This window comes from Condylura cristata, unplaced genomic scaffold (assembly GCF_000260355.1).
Source record: "Condylura cristata isolate star-nosed mole 26May11 unplaced genomic scaffold, ConCri1.0 scaffold00012, whole genome shotgun sequence".
Classification (NCBI taxonomy): domain Eukaryota; kingdom Metazoa; phylum Chordata; class Mammalia; order Eulipotyphla; family Talpidae; genus Condylura; species Condylura cristata.
In genome coordinates, this window is record NW_004567113.1 from 20,948,722 (window position 1) to 20,968,568 (window position 19,847).

Sequence of the window (19,847 nt, forward strand, 5' to 3'; positions counted from 1 at the left end):
TGTGCTTGTTTCATTACAGGTCACAGAAAACAAACAAACAAACAAATAAAAGAAGATAAAGAACACATGACAACAAAAATATAGCCAAACATGAATTTACTCACGAAAGAAAAATATTTTAAAATATTGATCAAACCTAGAATTTTACGATTTTATTCTTAAAAGCTTAAAATGTACTTCCTTTGAAGTACATTTTAAGTCACCCATTTGTTCATTTAAAAGCATGGATGTATTACAAAAAACAAACAGACAGCCCACTGCTTGGGAAAAAATTTTCTCACACAAAACTAGCGATAAAGTATTGATCACAAAGATAAACAAAAATCTGATAAAACGCAACAAAAATAAACAACCCCATCAAAAAATGGGCAGAAGAGCTAAAAAGACACTCTCCAAAGAGAAATGCAGATGGCCAACAAGCATATGAAAAAGTGTTCAACATCACTTGTAATAGGGAGATGCAAATTAAAACCACAATGAGATACCACCTCACCCCAGTGCAAATGGCACATCTTCAAACAACTAGCAACAACAAATGTTGACGAGGATGTGGAGAAAATGGAACTCTCCTGCACTGCTGGTGGGAATGCAAACTGCTAAAAATGGAGCTTCCACATGACCTAGCAATCCCACTCCTAGGTATCTACCCAAAAGACACAAAAACACTGATTCAAAAAGACACCTGCACCCCCATGTTTATTGCTCTTTATATATACCAGAGATATTTTACGGGGGTGGAATGGGGAATGGAATAAAAAATGGTGGGGGGAGGGAAGTGCACTGGACTATGGCACACGATGACTTGGTGATGGGAAGCCCAAGGGGATTACAACTGAGGTGGAAAAGGCACAATATGATGTAAAAATAAACTATAATATTAAAAAAAAAAAAGTATGGTTGGGGGCCCTCCCTGATAGCAAAACAGGTTAAACCACAACACTACAAAGCTAGCCACAGCCACCTCACAAGTTCAATCCCCTGTCCCAGAGCTGACCCACATGGCGTGGCAGACCTCTCCTGACCCACCTGCTGCTCCCCTCAGCAGTGTATTTCATCTATCTGCCTGTCCTGTACCCACTCTGTCTCTGGTAAATCCCCTCACTGCCCCTGCACCTCTGGCTTGTACCCCAGTTCTGTATGTATAAATAAATCTTAAAAAAAAAAAAAAGTATGGATGAATGAGTACAGACCTGTCTGTAAACCCATTTTATGTGGGTGGCACTCTGAAGCATGATATAACAGGGTTTCTTGGCTCAGATTAAAGTCAATCAGGAGTAGCAGTAATACCAAATCATTGATCAGCATTCATTCTGTTCTTACCCAGCATTGCTAATTATCAAAATTAGGATGATTCATGTGGCCACAGAATTCAAGGTAGGGTAGTATTCATTTAAATAATATTAATCTTAGTGGGAACTAAAATATCTGACCTTCCCTACCATTTGAAGGAGAACATTTGCGAAATCACAAGCATTGATTTAGATGCTCTTTCTTGGCTAGATTCTTCAATGCAATTTTATGCATGTCCTGTCATAAGAGAGTGCAGGTATTCCTGCAACACACTTTTTTTTGCATAAAAACAAGAAAAAGTGAGGGGGTAAGATATTCAAGGCTTCTTCTTTGTGAAATGAATGACAGATAATAAAGACCACAAGTGAGCTAAAATAGGATTCCAATCTGAACTTTCAGTAACTGCTCTCAAGTTTTGGATACACGTCAGTTCTGCTCATCTAAATTCCTTTTATCATTTCAGTTTTCCTCTGTGACAAGCTATTAAAGCATAATGGCTCTCAAAATCCCAAAAGACCATTATCAAAAGGATAGCAAAAAGTATAAGCTTTTTCTAATTATTTTAATAGGTAGCTACTTCAAGAGAAAGACTTCAAAATAAAATAGAAATAAGCACTTCCATAAATACATATTGGCAGAAAATGGTAGAGTAAAAGATTAAAAGTAAAATACTTAAGCTCCCAGAAAAGAAAATGACCAACTACAATTGGTAGTGTGGTCTACAAGAATCACTGGTCACCATTGGATCCAGACATGCATGAGACAAATATTTTGGCAATTAACTGCAGAATGATTGTTGTATATAGAATTTGCAATATCCTTAATTAAGATTCTGTAGGGGTCAAATTGGAAAACCAAAATATGCTACATTATGTCTTCCCTATTAGCTCAATACCAATGCTTATGAAGCAAGGAAACTCTTTGGCTGAGGAATCTGGTTAAATTAGAATTAGCCAATTGAACTGGGACAGTCTGTTTCTCATACTTGGTTTCAGGGAGTTTCCACAGGTTGATCGTTTTATGTTACTTGGATTTTCACTTCATGATCCTCCTTCCTGGGTATCAAATTCTAGCTGACCCTCAGGAATGGGGGAACAAACACTGTCAGTAAAAGATATTTTAAAAAGTGTGTGTGAGTTTTCCATCTAAAGTTGGCCTTTCTTTATATTTAATGAGAGATTTAGAGAAAGAACAGGCTGCAGGAGCTGAGTGGAGTCAATGCTAGTATACCTCCTGCATACAGAGTATCATTTGCATTGCTTGAAGTTGTCCCTATTTATCCTCTAGTGACCTGGCACCAGGAAATATCCCATGACTTTGCTGCTTTACGCATCAGTGGAGATCAGGATCTGTACCATCAGGAATATGCACAATAGCACACTTCAGGCCCCAAGGTCAAGTGCAAGCAACAACTGGCCAAGAGACAGAGCTGTCTGCTTTAATGTACCACCACAACATAAGACAGAGAAGAGAGAACTAGGAGAACCAAGCTGGAATTCTGGCAGCTCCTTGAGCAGTGTCCTCAAACTTCTCCACAGAGCTTTGAAGCTGTTACCTCACTCCTCTCAAACTCAGGTCCCTACTTATGAAATTGTATTTGAAACCACCTACCTCATCAAGTTAGCAGGTGGATTAAATAAGACAACGTAGACAAAACTGATAGACCAGTATCCAGTGCCAGTTAAGATCTCAGTAAATCAGATCTAATCTAAAGAGGTTACTACTAGATTTATCACCTGGAAAAAGATCAACTTCAATCCTGGGAAGAATGTCAGGTATCTCACAAGGATCAAGTGGTAATTAAATACAAATGTTGTATGTGTGTATATATTGTATATTATATGATATATATATGTAATATATATGAAAATATAGTTTATTAAAATCCCCTAACAAAATGCCTGGCAACTTGAATGGTGTGCAATAAATGTTAAACAAATCTGAAAACCTATCCCATCATTCTTGTAGTTAAAATAATATGGAATTGACTTACTCTAAATAAGAAAAAAAATTAAGAGTATTATCTATGAAAATGAAAATTTAATGTAATATTTCATTCTGTTTAAGCAGCATTTTGAGAAAATTTCAATCAGATACAGAATAAAACTAAGTAAGTCTCTTGCCTGCATTGTTATGTCAGATTTAGTAAAGGATTCTGAGTTACTCAAACATACCAGCACCTACTGATAAAGTCAAGGATCTATGGCTTAGATGTCCATGTCAATGAAAGTGCAAAAATGACTTTTAGAGGGATAGCAAAATAAATTAGGAAAACCTTAGAAGTACTCTTAGGGAAATAACTATTATCTCAACCCTAAGTCTTAAACAAAATTGATGGGAATTTTATCATCATTCTGTTATTATCCACTGCTCAAGAAGTATTTTTACCAAGCCTGATATTTGAGATTTCAGTGTAATTTGACAAGCTCAACTTACGACAGATATTCTTCAACATATGGATATTCTTTTCACATGTTACCTATGACATTGCACTGGAGGTGAAAGATCTGGGCTGTTATCTGATATTAAGCTGGATATATTTAGCAACCATTTACACAAAAACTTATTTTTCTGTACCCACACACCATTACATTTAGTAAGTGCATAAATATTTTCTGGGGTAATTTTTCTAAATCTGTGTGTTATACAAACTCCACGCTAGAGAATTAAACTAAGTCAGGTGATTATCCAAATTCATTGTTTTCCCCTCTACTGATTCCAGAAAGTGTTATACAAAAAAAGTGCTACAGTACAGAAAAACAATGAGTCTTTCAAGTACCGACATTTTCTCAAAATACCATATTATCATGAATGAAAGAGGATCAACTATACTAGTACCCTACTAAATGCAAGCCTGACTATTGCAACACTAGAGGGCTGTACTTTCTGTTCACCCACTATCCATGATTTAAACCTACTGTATGGTCAAGAGAGGGACAGACATAACAAGAATAAAATTACATGTAACAAAAATAAATTACAAAGCAGGTCATGGAAGATAAATTAGGATTGTCTTTGAGTTCCTAATGTTCCGTTAATGGTCTTATATTTTAAAAAAACAAATATTAACTATAGTGTGGGACAATACAAGACATGATCCAGCAGTTCCTTTTATTTGCTATAACATATTGGCACACATATTTACTAAGATATTAGAAAAACAATATAGAGAGGAATATTAATGAAATTTTATACCTCTAACAACCATTTTAGAGCATTTGGAAGACCACTCAGAATGTGAATAAAACAAAGGTGTCATGCTGGAAACCATGATTAATTCCAGTCACTTGACTTGATCTTATAGTTTAACACCAGGTAAAAGGCCATCTCTTACTTAGCGAGATTATAGACAATGATGTACTCAGCATCTGAGAAAGGCTTTTGTTCCTCTTAATCATTCATCCATTATTAAGTATGTTCTCCCTGGAACAGCCAACAAATGAATTAATAAAATATATCCCTTCTGTTAACCAAAAAATGTAGTGTCTACCCCTTAGAGGCAATTGATTATTATTATTATTAATGGCATTTCTAATTTGCTACCATTTTTTCACAAAGATTCTTTCTCCTCTACATACAAAACTAACATCTGATCAGAAAACTTATTTTCTGAAGTATTTTTCAACATATTAACAATCTTCTTGCTACATTAGGTAAATGAACACGTGCTACAGTAGCAGTCTATTTTTAAAGACTGCGTCAAATGAAACTGACTTAATTCATTCAAAATTAATACTTTATCAAATAACACATAAAAAGCAATATTGTGTTTGGGGGTATATTCTACTTGATTGCAAGTAACTCAATTCTTTAAACATAATGAAGTATACTCTCAGTATATTTTGATAGCAGAAGGGAAAGGAAAATGGACGGGAAAAAGGAAAAGGAAATTCTATGTTCTGCTTGCTATTTTTAAAAGCCTCTATTTATGTTTTTGAATGAATTAGACAGATTCCTCCTAGAAGAACTGAGTACCTCCCCATGCTTTCTTCTACAAGCTAACTAGAGTATCTAACATTTTGGTAACATTGAGATTCAGGGTAATTAGATAATTATCTAACAATGACGTATTGAGCTTCTTAACATATTTTTCTGTAAATATGGCTTCAATGTTTCATATTTTATCTATGATAACATGTTGTTAATTTTTGTAGATTTTTAGTACAAGTTTATCTAGTATTTTTCTTTATGAATATATCAGAAAATAAATTAAACATCTAAATCTATTTAAAAGAATACAACCAAATCAGACATCAGGGAAAAAGTAATAACCATAACAAACAAAACTAGACAGACAACTGTAAGTCAGAGACATTCTGCAGGGGGAGGAGGGAGAGGAGCCAAAGTAAGGAAGCAAGAGCACAAGGGTCTATGGTGATGCTGCACCGGGGAACTGGTGGAAGAAACTGTAGGTACTACTCCAAAAAAGAAGCAAGCATTGTAAAAAAAAAAAAAAAAATCAACTGAACAGCTACAAAGCTACAAAAAATAAAATAAAAGAACTAAAAGTTAATCTGGTTGGAGAATCTTTCATCAGACAATGAAAAAATCAGGAAATGAACAAAGTTCCACCCAATGACATTTAGGTGCTAAGAATAAGTACATACCACACTAACAGATGACAGTTATGAAAAAAGAAATTAAGTAATTAGCTTAGTCCAGGTCACAATGCTAATTAAAGCTGAAAGTCAAACTCAGCTGAAATTCCAAGTCCATATTGTATATATTTTATCATAATAGCAAGTTTCCAAAACAGAAAGTTGGTAATAAAATGTGATACTGTGAGCTATCTTTCAACTGGATATTTTTTAGTTTTCACTTTTACCTTTTGAACTGAATCATCTAATTTCTTATACACTTCTGCTTTGTAACCATCAAAAGGCATAGTGGGTAATATCACATCTGCATTAGTTTACAGCTACTTTTTATAAACGGAAATTTTATCACAAAAAACATGTGTCTACCTGACAGGTATGTCAAACTTTAGGACTAATTTTCCTGCTAGCTCTTGCAACTGAACTTTCTTAGTTCTTTGGTAAATGAGAACCTAGGTATCTATCTAGGTTACTCAGTAATAGGTACAGGTGAGATATGGACAAAAAGGTGCATTAAAAAAAAGGAACTCTTGGCCCTCCCTGGTGGCGCAGCGGGTTAAAGCACAGCACTGAGAAGCTAAAGCCACTTCCGCATGAGTTCGATTCCCGCCTGCCCCGGAGGTGACCACATGCCGCGGCAGACCTCTCCTGACCCGCCCGCTGCTCCCCTCAGCAGTGTACTTCTTCCATCTGCCTGTTCTGTTCCCCACTCTGTCTCTGGTGAAGCCTCTCACCACCCGTGAGCCTCTGGCCTGTACCCCAACTCTGTATGTACAAATAAATAAATCTTTAAAAAAAAAAAAGAAAAAAAGAAAAAGGAACTCAGGAAATGATGAAGTTTTAAGGAAGGAAGTGAGAAGGAGGACTGGAAGGAAAAGAGAACTGTTTTTACAAAGTGCACATGCACAAAGACCATTGTTACTGCATGAAAAGAGTTTTCTTACAGATTAAGTGACCCCTATTTCCTTTCCTATACGATCATTTCTCATTTTGCAGGATCACAACTCCATCTGCATGAATGTTGGTTCATCATTATACATACTGTCCTGGTGTTGAAAACAAAAGCATCTGCCAGATTAAATATTATTGACTCATTGATAGAATTTTTTTTTACCAGGAGTGCATGTTGTGAAGAAAGGCTAGTCTTTTGTTGTTTTTAAAATACTTACTATCCATATATGTAACACTATTATTCTGTCCTATCATTCATGGTAGATCTATATAAGCAGCTTATTATTAAAAGTTTTAAGGTTATGGAAAAACATACACTAGTAATATTTTAAGGGTTGTCAAAAACATGAATTGTCTTTTTCCAAATGAGAAACAGGGTTTTTCTTTCATAGTTTTAGATGTTCCCTTGCATTCATATATGTGTGTATCTATATGCATATGTGTATATGTATACTAATAATACAGGTTGTAGCCAATGGTTCTGTTGAAAAATGGGCCAACTGCCCATTCTGTTATTCATTCTTAGAGACTACTTACTAACTCTGAAGTTAATGAATAATAACACTATATTAATGCAGCTGGCATTTAATTTACTTAAGATGATGTATTAGAGACTGTCCTAAGTACTCTGTAACACCTTGTTTTTTTCCTTCACAACATTTTTATAAGTTAGATCCTACTATTAATCCCATTTTACAGGTGAGGAAGGTGAGACTAAGCTCTCCTGGGAATGGAACATCCTCACCACCAAACTGTGCTCATTAGCCAAGCTGGGACTTTGATATCAACTTTTCTGACTTCAAAGCCTGTGACATTGCTTTAAGGTGACCCATTCCAGGTAGCAGAAATTGTTGGCATCCTTCCAAGACAACTCTGACTTGGGGAAAACAGGCCAAAAGAAATGCTATCATCACTTCAGTCAGCACCAGCCATGCATGTATAAAATCGATGCAACCCTCAGTGTTACTTTTTTAAGGAAACAAAGATCCTTCTTGTCAGAAAAATCACATGAAAATCTTTGTACATTTAGAACTAGCTTCCTTGATTTGAAAGCAAATTGCTAGTAGCTTTAGGTGCATATAAGGCAGGCAATAGGTAGGTTTTGTTTTGTTTTGTGACAAATGTACTAACAAAGGCTTCATCTGGCTTTATGAACATCATACCCCTCAGTACAGTTAAGTAAGATTTTTCTTTTTTTGCTTTAGAAATTCTTGACATATGACTTATGACTTATGACTTCTGCAGTCAAACTTGCCTCAGAAGTTAGTTTACAGATTTTTCGATAAATAAATATATGTATACAGAGTAATTGAAATAAATAAATAAAAATGAAGGTCTAAGCCCCACAGTTAAATACATCTGTGTTCCAATCCTTTTACTTGTATAGTCTAGACTTCTCCAGCTAGTCAGGATGTTTAGATACAGGGAATTTTACCCCACAATCTCCCAGGAAGAGTTCTATATACATGTATAGTGCTAACATTTGTTTCTCTTAATTTGTTATAATATCAGTGTGTTTAATTTGCTTTCATATCAATTAAAGTACTTATTTTCCAGCAAATTTTTAAGTCATGAAATATTTTTAATCAGTATATATCTTAAATATCATGTTCATCTGAATCTTTATTTCTACTTTGTTCCTCTCTCTACTTTTCATTTAATAGATTTTATTTTAATGCATTGTGTGTTACAATCTCTGGATAGATGTTGATTTTTCTTGAACAAGATGAAAAGAATCAGGTCATACAGAGCCCTGTAGTGCTATATCTTTTCTTCAATGTTGCTAAAGCATTTTTAGGGATACTGTTCTCTTTTCTATCAGCACTCATGATGTATATCTATATCTAAGACTCCTCTAAATAATGACAAAGAAGGAAGATACACTACACAAATATCTGGCCATAATCTGACACAGCAGAAAAGATTTCCATCCTATTTTTCTTGGCTTTCAATTCATAAACCCTTATAACATAATCTAGACTTTACCCCAAAATATGTAATTAAAAGTAGATAGATGGCACCTTTAATAGCACACATGAATATGCCACTTATACGCAAGTTTATACAGCCCTCAGAATAGTGTACATTGGGTCTATAAGACCTTATTCAAAAAGTATGCATTGTAGATCACTTTTTGTTTTCAGGAAAATATAAATGGATAACTGATTGGATATAGCTATTTGGCTAACTTGGGATCACCAATGCTACTGACACAAATGCCCATCCTCATTTTGCTAGAGCCAATGTAAAGCAACTGTCCACAAAGTGAGTCCTTTTCACAAGAGCTTCCGTGTTATAAAATGATGATGAATTGCTCCAAGAAAAAATTTCAAAGTCCAAATTGAACATTTTGTTGTGAAAAAATTTGATTTAGGTTTGGCGAGATGGACATTAAAATACTGAGATATATGAGCCATATTCCTTACCCAAAATTTACTTCACCTTTATGTACTTCTGATTCTAGATATAAATCTTCCCCGAGAACATAACACTACATCTTTTCTATTTTTATTTCATTTTTTCTTTTCTTGCTTTTTAAATTCTGTTGTGTAACAGACATGAACACCTCTACTTTACCACTAGGTGAGTCTAGTCTGAATTTAATCTTTAATTTCATGCTTCAAATGACATAAAGTAAATTGTATCTTTTTGTATCTTCTTCTAGAGCTTAAATTAATCTATTTGAAGTTAACTACAACAATAAGGAAGCAAGAAAATATGAAATGGAAGTTCCAAGGACTAGGTTTGTCTGGTCCTTGTAGTTGTTAATGTATGTCATGTACCTAGTTTCCTCACCCACTAGATAATTTCTTTACACTGCTGCCATTTGAGTTAATTTCAAAAGAGTTAATTGTGTTCATATTCCAGAGCTCCTGGCTTCATTTCCTGATTGAATCACATATTAAGGGATCTCAGGCAATGAGACTTCCAATGTAGCAGGGCATTTTCTTTGAGAAAATAAAATAAAAACCTTCCTTGATAATGATGCCATGCTAAAAGTTTGCGTGCATATACCTACACCTTCCTCCAAACACAAGGTAAGCACAAAGACTAGGCATGATGCCCTCACCTGGATCAGGCGGCATACAGACACAGGAGAAGTGAGTATTGTAGCCCACTTTGAAGTTGGAGTTGATGGGGTAGTAATCCGCTAGCTTGATCATCTTTTTGAAAGCATCATAAATAAATATGAAGCTAATCAGAGAAGAGAAGCCCTCTTCTGTGAAGCGAGTAAAGTACTGAACCAAGAAGCTGGCATCGGTGGCCACCAAAATAAGACACAGGAAGGCTGACCACAGGCCAATCCAAAGGCGAAACTCCAAGTAGTCAAAATTATGATCCCTGGAAAGAAGATGAAAAGTATTTTAGACTCTGTTTATGGAATGCAGAGAATATAAAACCACCAAATGAATACAAGAATGATTGCTAAAAATACAAAATCATGTTAAGTCATTAGCTAGGAAATTCATCCTTGATTTATCCAGAAAATATTAAGGATTTGGTCTAGTAATATTATTAGGCTACCGAGCAGAAATAATTTCAGGAGTTTGAGAAAAGCACATCAAAAGTAGGCACAGTATTTATAGGTGAATAACTCATTAATTTTCTCATTCAAAAAATGTGGTTGTCTGAGGAGAGTTACATAGTAAACAACTCAAAAAACCTAGCACTGGTGCCTCCCAGCACATGCTCAATACAGGCGTGTGAGCTTTACTGATTAATAAAAACAGTATGAAATTTTCTTCTGTCCCCAAGTTATGGCAGGCTATGAAGGGAAGGGAGACAGATTAACAAATAAAACAGCACTGTAAAAGCTGAAGTGCCATTTTAAAAAAACTAATTCTGAATAAGGGTATTGATCAAATAGCAAGAAAAACTTGAGGTATTTGAAGAGGAAGGTTCCAAGTAGACCAGAAAGGCTGAGGCCAAGAAGAGGAAAGAGAATTAAAAACAGTATATGGGGCTCTCCCTGGTGGCACAAAGGGTTAAAGCACCGCATTATGAAGCTCTCTGAAGCCACTGCAGCATGAATTCGATCCCAGCCAGGGAGCTGTCCCACATCATGTGGTAGACCTCCTCTGACCTGCCCACTGCTCCCCTCAGCAGTATACTTTGTCAGTCTGTCTGTTCTGCTCCCCATTCTGTCTCTGGTGAATCCTCTCACTCACCACACCTCTTTCCTGTACCCCAATTCTGTATCCTACATAAATAAATCTTTAAAAAAAAATGGCATATGGCATGAGACAGCATGTAATGCTTACTGTGGACAGAGTGTGACCAATGTAAGGAGACGGGATCAGAAACATAATGTGGAGGCACCCCGTGGACTGAGGTGGAGGACTACAGGAGCCTGGTGGTGAGTGTCAGTAATAACATACACCTGAATGGTGCTGTCATATACCTCTGACTCAAATAGTGTTGTAGGTGAGTTACCTCAAATAAAGGTAATAATTATAAAGATTAAAACTACTTCATGGACAAATATTGCAAATAAGACAAACCCAAGTTGTCAGATCCAGAAAGACTGTCTTGCCACAAGAGAGCCAGATAGATATTACCCTCTCTCATGAAGCTTACACACAGATGTGATATTCTTTTGCTGAAGCTGTAGAATGAAGCATCCTGTGACCACCTTTTCTCGCTCTATGCCTATCAAACACAGACTTAGAGTAAGTCACCTCTACCTAAGGAGGCCATTTTGTTAATGACCCTTCTATTTCTTATTAAGTGAATGAGTTCAAGATTCATGTGTATTTGTTTGTTACTGAAATATTTAAGTAATTTTTTTTTTTTAGATTTATTTATTTATACATACAGAACTGGGATACAGGCCAGAGGTGCAGGGTGGTGAGAGGATTCACCAGAAACAGAGTGGGGAGCAGAACAGGCAGATCGACGAAGTACACTGCTGAGGGGAGCAGCGGGAGGGTCAGGAGAGATCTGCCGCGCCATGTGGTCACCTCCGGAGCAGGCGGGGATCGAACTCATGCAGAAGTGGCTTTAGCTTCTTAGTGCAGTGCTTTAACCCGCTGCGCCACCAACGAGGGCCTATTTAAGTAATTTTTAAGTATTAAATACTTAAGTATTCCCAGACTATAAAAATTAAAGTCAATAGTAAATCACTGTGAATCTGTATGTTTATAGCTGCAAGAAGAAAGAGGAATTAGGTAAATTTAAGATCTATGAGAAGATGGGGCAAGTGTTGATATTTTTGACATTTTACCATTCATACTGATTCCTTTTAGACTAGGTACAGATTGCTTTATAATATTTTTCTTATCACTTGTTTGTGACTAAAAAGTAGCTAGTAGTACTTATATTTTTCTTTTTTAATAATATAGTAGTTTATTTTTACACCATTTTGTGCCTTTTTCCATCTCAGTTGTAATCCCCGTGGGCTTCCCATCACCAAAACACCTGTGTGCCATCATCAAAGTCCAGTGCATTTCCCCCACACACACTGTTTTTTTTACCCCACTCCCCAATATTTTTCATATGTAAGAGAAAGAAATCCAAATCTCTGTATTATTTGATTGCTTCTTTTAAAAATTTCACAATTCCTCCATCCAATTTGCACTTAGTTCCTTGACAATGTCTTTGCCATCCTCTCTCCAGTCATGTGAGAGGGAATATATTACCAAAGCAGGAGATTATTAATGATACATGAGAAATCATGTTCTATGGGTTTCCTGAAGTCCTTCTGAAGAGAGCTTTTACTTTTCTTCCCAATTCCCTTTATTTCTGGAACCCCACTCTATAATCCTGCCTTTGTGATATAAATTGATAATAGAAAAACTTAAGTTATAGGAATTTGAGATAACATATTATTACACAAGTCAGTGTTAAAACTAAGAAATAGTTTTTACTACTTCTGAGTCAACAGGTGATTCTTAAAATTAGGTGTATAAACAATGACCTAGTGCTTTAAAAATAATTACCTAGTTTTGCTTGCCTAACAAGTTAGAGCACTCTTCGTTTGTTCTAAGAATGATAGTAGTTGTTTACTGAAGTGATACTTACAGGACAGGATGAGAACAAACCCAATAGCTAATGGTTAAAAACACCAATAGCTTGCAAACAAAGAATTAAAATACCTATATATCTTAAATGTTAGGACCTAAACAATATACCAAAGTAGCTGCTCTAAAATACTAAAATATTCCCAGAATATAAAAATCATTAGAGTCAATAGCAAGTCATTGTGAATACATATGTTTATAGCTGTAAGAAGAAAGAGGAATACAAAGTGGGAAACTTTTTTAAACAAGTGATCAACAGTAGTGACTAATAAAATGGCAATAGTATATCCAGTAAGGTATCAATCGCCTTGGTGTCAAGGTCAATTAAGCTATAAAAATGAACAGGAGATAATGATAAAAATAAAGTTAACTATACTGAATTAGGAGAGGAAAAATGAGTTTATATCCTCACAGTACCACAGTATAACTATATTTTTGAGTCAGAGCTTCTCAGTAGCATAAACCCAAGGATGGAGACAGAAGAATTGGCCTTTGAAACATGATAAAGAAATTAATGTTCAGCCCAACAAGTAAACAGAAACTCCCTGAATTAAATTAACAAATTCAATAGTGTAATAGAAAATAATTTGAAGGTTTGTAAGTAAATTGTTCGAAGAATGTAAAAAAGAAATTATTAAATAAACAAATGACAATTATACTGGCTAAATTTTGACTTTAATCATGAATTTTCTACATAGTTTAGAAAATATTACTGAAACTTTTTCTTAGATTCTTCACTTAAGAAAAGGAATCTTATGCTCTATTATAGTAAAAACAGTGTGAAGAAACTGAAAATTCAGTAAACAAAACTATAAATGTCTTTGGAAAGCTGTAAGTTATTTCCTTTATTCTGTACTAATTTGAAAGGTGACCTTTGAGAGTGTATCGTTTATAATCCTTAATGATTCTCCAGTTTACAGGGAAAATATTAAAGCCTGTATCCATGTCAGAGATAAATCTGTGGGTTATGTGATCCATTTGTGTGTGTGTGTCACTGAACCTACAAAACAAGACTTTATCTATTTTTCTTTAAAAAATGGTAAAGATATATGGGGTAAATCTAGGCCAGGTAGAGTAAAACATTTTTTATTTCTTGTTATTTACTGAAGGGCTTCTCAGATACTTTTGTTTCTGAAGTGTAATAGGAAAGAGATATAATGCACACAATTCCCCTTTTGGAGATCATAGAAACTTTTTTTTCATTGAACATCAAATGGGACTGGTAATTGGCAAAAAAAAAAAAAACAAACAAAAACCACTTTGGAGCATTGTGATCTGCACAAATACTTTGGATCTAGACAAAATATTAGCACTGCTGTTAAAATATAGAAGCAAATGATACGGCTACAGCTTAGTGAATAAAATAATAAGGTTTGCCACATAAGCAGCACATGTTACTCCAATGATGGGTTTAAAGCACTGTTTCTCAAATGTTTCTTGTTGCTTTACAACTGTTTTCAAATAAACCTCTTAGAAATATGTTTACGTTACCAATTATGCTGAAACAGAAGGGAAAGTGAGAAAGAAATTTGCTTAGTGAAAGGAAAGAATCTCTATCCTACAATTATCCAAAGCAAACCAAGAAGCAAACATTTTCTGTACATTGAGGCTCTGATCACATTGCATCCCATAAATCTTTCTGCAAAGATTGTGCATATTTGTTCCTGTTTATAATGCAGGCTTGTTTTATCTTTCCACAAAGACTTTCTTGTGTCATACAATGTTTTCTCAATATATACAATTGTTTAACTCCTTCTATAAACTGATATAAACAGATTTTTTCCAGTGTTCCTCTGTGAATTAGGATGGAGAAAGGAACAGAAAACTCAGAGCATTATTTAAAATTTGGTACTTTAAATTCTCAGAGGACCCTTGCTGATGTTCTCAACCCAGTTTTTCAGAAAACCAGATTGTAACCCATATTCTCTGCTCCATCTCATGTTCATTTTTAGTGGCTCACCCAATTTCAAAGTCTTCATATGAGCCTTAAGTTCATGAGGTATTATACAGGCATTTGTAGCATTGAAATCCTAAATATTTATAATGATGTAAAAATATGGAAATTGCAAAAGCAGTGCTGGTTAAGTCATATAATATCTAGCAAATCTGTATAAAGATGGATAATTGTCTGTAAAAGCAATTCTCTTAGAAGCATCAACTTCATCAGAAAGATACCAGAATACCCAACGTGATTTTTGAACCTGTATGTGTGCTAATGTGGCCACATGGAGGAGTCACTTAACTCGATTTTCTCCTTCTTAAAATAATCCACCAATTTCTAAAATAAAATATTGATATAATTGCCATACCCATTTAGTAGTGTCTAGTGATTCTGTAAGAGGAGTAGGCTCTGGTATCAGAAAGCAGGAATTCAATTCCCAGCCCTGCCAACAACCGGTGATAAAACCTTCAGCAGTTTACCCCACACCGGCTTTCTCATATATAAAACAACACTGTCCCTACCTCACAGCACTGCTACAAGAATTAAACTATGTAGTACATGCAACCCACTTAGCTTAATACTTATTATGCGTTCATCACTCAGTAAACATTAGTTATTCAGCTGAGTCTTTTAATGTATCTTCATTGTAGGGACATGTGTCTCTTTCACTAATGACTATATAACTTTGAATAAGTCATTGAATTTTTCTAGTATGTAGACAGGATCATGGCAGGAAGTAAAAGACAACCTCAAATAGGATTCTGAGGTAAATTTAATAATGGCCTATTTACAGGATTGTAGCAGAGAATGGTGAGAGGCTTGCAAGCAAGTAACATCAGAAAGAGTCACTAGGCTCTGATGAGGGATAAAAAGCCGGGTGAGGAGCACCTGACAGGGTATATAATATTCTGACAGAACAAACCACTGTCAGACTGTGATGTTAAAGCCGAGCCGCTGAAATATGGGGAGGGAGACACATCCTGAGCTCATCCTTCCTGTTCTGCAGGTGCTCTGCACTAACCAAGTTTAACAGGAACTCCAAGGGCCATTTCGGTACTGTGGTCCACAGTCTCTTGGGGCATACTGGGACCACAAGGGCTGAGTGTGAGGGGCAGGCAAGCAGGTAACAAGTGGCTTCAGGTGAATCAAATGTGAAATGAGCACTGGACTACCTATCGGAAGGGCCTTTCAACCCCCAAGTCTTAACATTCCTGTATTCTTAGCTACCTAACAGAGATTCTGTGCTATGGCTTCACAATGAATGCCCTGTAAGTATACAATTCTCACTTACAATCACATGTATATACATACTTGCTGAAATTAAATAGAAGCCTTTCAAACACTAGAACAGGTCCTGTGCTGCTCAAAATAGTGAGTGGTTGACCAGCAAAGAGGCAGAAGATGGCTCCAGAGACAGCTGTACCCAGGAAGCTCTCCAACACGCCCTAAGAGAAAGAAAACAGAGGTGTTAAAAAAAAACCACATCGTTTTATCCCCAATGTGTGATTCACTAGGTAAATTAAACTGCATGAATATGCTATTACAATGGCTGTATCAAAAGATATGAATAAATATTCTCATCAGTGTGAATATTACCATTTATTTCTTTCACCACACACACAGTTTAGCCATTCCACGCTGCTCCTTGGCTTGAATTGTTTCACAAAACTCAGTGGTCATAATGATGCACTGACTATAGAAGCAAAAGGTGACTCTGGCTACATTGAAAATGTAACTGAAACTTTTCTACATAAGTCCCATGCTGTAATCCCCCCTAAGATGGTAGAGTGATTCAGTGTTCTGGGTAGCATTTTCTCTTTGAGGTTACTTTCCGGGTTTGTTTGCACTAGAATTCACTTGCACATAGCAGGAATTTCTAAGTAGCTACATTTTAAAGAAAGCCTTTAAAGTGGAGAGTAAAACAGAAGAGATGTAAAAGGTGCCCTCCATTTTGCAACCCCTATGACAATTAAAAAAAAAATTCTTATATATTTATGGTTCAATGTAAGTTTATAAAAAAAAACTTCAATTTATTGTTGGGGGAAATAAATATACAGGGATCTGAACAGATACATTTTGTGGCCACATATCAATGCATTAGATTTCTGAAAACCAATTCATTTCTTTCTTTTAGCATAGCAAGGACATCAAAACATGAACCATGAAGCATCACTGACTTATACAATTACCCTAACATTCTTAATCATGCTACTTGGGATGAACATCCCCAGATAATAGAAAATGAACCTGTTTACTATACTTTCCATCATTTCAAACTTGAATTATAAAATCGCGTTTATTTTTAGAAAACCCTTTTTTAAAAAATAAATTTAAAGTAGTGTCTTATCAAAGGGCTGCTGCAGATATCAAAAAGATGATAGAAACCCTTATTCACACATAGGCTATAAATCTGAACCATAAAATTGGTAAGACAAAGCATTTTTAAATGAGTAAAAACATTTCATAGCTTTAAAAGACACAAAACATATTAGTGGTAGATAAGTTTACACAGTGGAAGAAAATTATATGATCTGTGTAACCAGATTTATCCACTGAAATAAAACGGCACTAAAAAGAGCTCTTGTTTCATTACCTTTACCTAGAAGTATGACTTATGTTTATATTAAAAAGTCATTTCTTAATGTAAACTATCCTGGTAGGAACAAAGTGAATATCTGGGATAGGTGAGGTGACCCTCAGTAATGTTCTATACCCCACTCAACTAGTTAGCCTATTCGTCTATCTACCCTACTAAATCAGCTCTTGCCCCTGCCCCAAAAGCTTTTCAGCAGCTTTTCAGCACATATTATTTAATAAAAACAAAGTGACTCTAAAGGTATTATTTTATAAATCAACTGAAAGACACAAATACATTGTGTTTTCTACAATACAAATTCACCTTGAAGAGTTATATTGTAATTTTTACTGTTAATTAATATTCATAGGGTATGAGCAATACACCCTCCTGTTTTAAGGGTGGCATTTATGTCTCAAAACAGATGAAATCTTTTAGAGTAGCATATGTACTAATAAAATTGGGGTGGAGTTAGGACAGAAAAACAAGGTTGACATGCAATAAGATGAACTTCTCACATAATGGTAGACATATTCTGAAAGAATTCCTTGCAACTACTTCCCAAAGAGTCTAGTTAGATCTCTGGCAAAAGAGTCTTGTAAGGAGACCTGTTAACACATATGAGTTCTGCTTCTTAGTTTCAGGGTGCCACCTCTTTTTTCCAAAGATATTCCATACATAATGAGTGAGTATCCAGTTCATTATTTTTCATAGGGACAGAAAGAGAAGTGTTCACCTTAATCTCTCATATGTAAAGAGAGATTTGGGGGAGGTAAAATGATAGGAACAAATCCATCTTCAATGTTGCACACATCATTGGAATACAGGTATTTATACCAACACTACCTCACCCTTGGGGAGGATGAAAGGTGTACCTTCAGCTGAAATGTTTATGGATATTCTATGTTTCACCCCCTGTGCATTGACATTGGGCTTTTATGGTTTTATAACTCATCTTTTTTCCTCCCACAGCTTCCTTTAATATGTGTAACAAGAAAGGATAAGACTGGAATTTTCTCTAAAACAAAACAGCCTGGGTGAGAGAAAAAATGAAGGGAAAAGGAAGAATGAGATATTAAGAAATGTCTCCTGGGCCGCCACAGATCTTTGGGACACTCAGTGATCCCCAGTGTCACCCTTGCTCCACCTCTATCCTGCTATACATTGTCCCTTCCCAGTGTTCCCCGGCACTCTGGAAACACAGAAGAGAAAATATCCAAATCATGCCCCAGGTCTCTTTCTAAGAGGTCAAAGCCATTGTTACTTATTCAGTAAAGGCAACAACTAATTTCTACCAGAAAACAGCTTTGACTTATGGAAACCATGTGACTGTCAAAAGGCAGATTATTTTTATTTCAGCACTTGATCCTTTGCTAAGTACTAGTTTCCATTCTGTTGCTGACAATTTTGAAAATACAGATAGGGGATTTATTATACACACCGCACAGGAACCTTGCTTAAATTTAGAGTAGCTTCCAACATTTCTGAGGAAAGAACTATTTGCACTATATTTTGACATGTTACTCTTGACAATACAGAAAATTTTAAAATAATATCAAGTGATGAATAACTTCAATTTAGCTGCAACTAGAATTAAAAGCATTTTATAACATGAATTATCAGAAATACCTTTTCTGGTTTATTATATTCAGTGTTCATTAATATAAAAAAGGAAAATAATATGGAGATGTGTGTGTTTTAATGTCTGCAACTCACAAAGACAATTCTACACTTGATTTTCACAGAAGAATAAATTCCCTAGTAAATTCATGAGAATACAGATGGCTGAGTTCCAAGGTAGCTTTTCTTCCTATTCCACTTCTGGTGAGGTGGCAGCCACTGTGGAACAGCTAAAAGAATTAATGACTGGCAGTAAAGAAATCTAGAGTCTACACTCCATTCACTCACCAAAATACTGATTATCTTGGGAATGTCACTTAACCTCTGCCCATTTCTTCTTGTAAAAGACAAACATTAGACAATATAACAATAAAACTGGAGTCAAATGATCTTGAATTGAGATCTAGACTGCACCATTTGCATTACCAATAACTTCATACAAGTTAATTAAGCAACTTTTCTATGAATAGTTTGCACATTCAGTTGGACAAAGTGCTCAACAGAGTCTCTGATAATATGCTTTGATGCATGCATAACACGGGATTAATTTATATAGATATGAGATGAGGAAGTACAATTAGAGGATTTCTAGGTCTTTTCCAAAGAACATACTTCAGGGATAAGTAAGTTTAAAAATCAGTTCAAACAGTTATCAAACTTTCTAAATACTAACTCTCTCTTCTATAAAATCACAGTTTTTAAAATAATACCAAGCAATGAATAACTTCAATTTAACTGCAACTAGAATTGAGGGCAATTCATAAGATAAATTTTCAGTTTCATAGAAAACTATTTGGATTAAATAAGACAATAATGTTTAAAGAGATAAAAATAAATAGAGCTATAGTTAAATG

General features: G+C 35.3%; 1 protein-coding gene across 3 annotated transcripts in view; it reads right to left on the minus strand.

Annotated features, from left to right (window-relative positions):
- The window catches only part of SLC4A4 (solute carrier family 4 (sodium bicarbonate cotransporter), member 4), a 291,594-nt gene that overhangs the window by 63,482 nt on the left and 208,265 nt on the right, over positions 1–19,847 (minus strand). For all 3 annotated transcript variants that reach the window (XM_004681227.2, XM_004681226.2, XM_012724181.1), the window contains 2 exons: positions 16,110–16,243; positions 9,907–10,178 (listed from right to left, as the gene is read on the minus strand). In XM_004681227.2, coding sequence (XP_004681284.1) covers positions 9,907–10,178; positions 16,110–16,243 — 406 coding nt within the window. The remainder of the gene's footprint in view (positions 1–9,906; positions 10,179–16,109; positions 16,244–19,847) is intronic.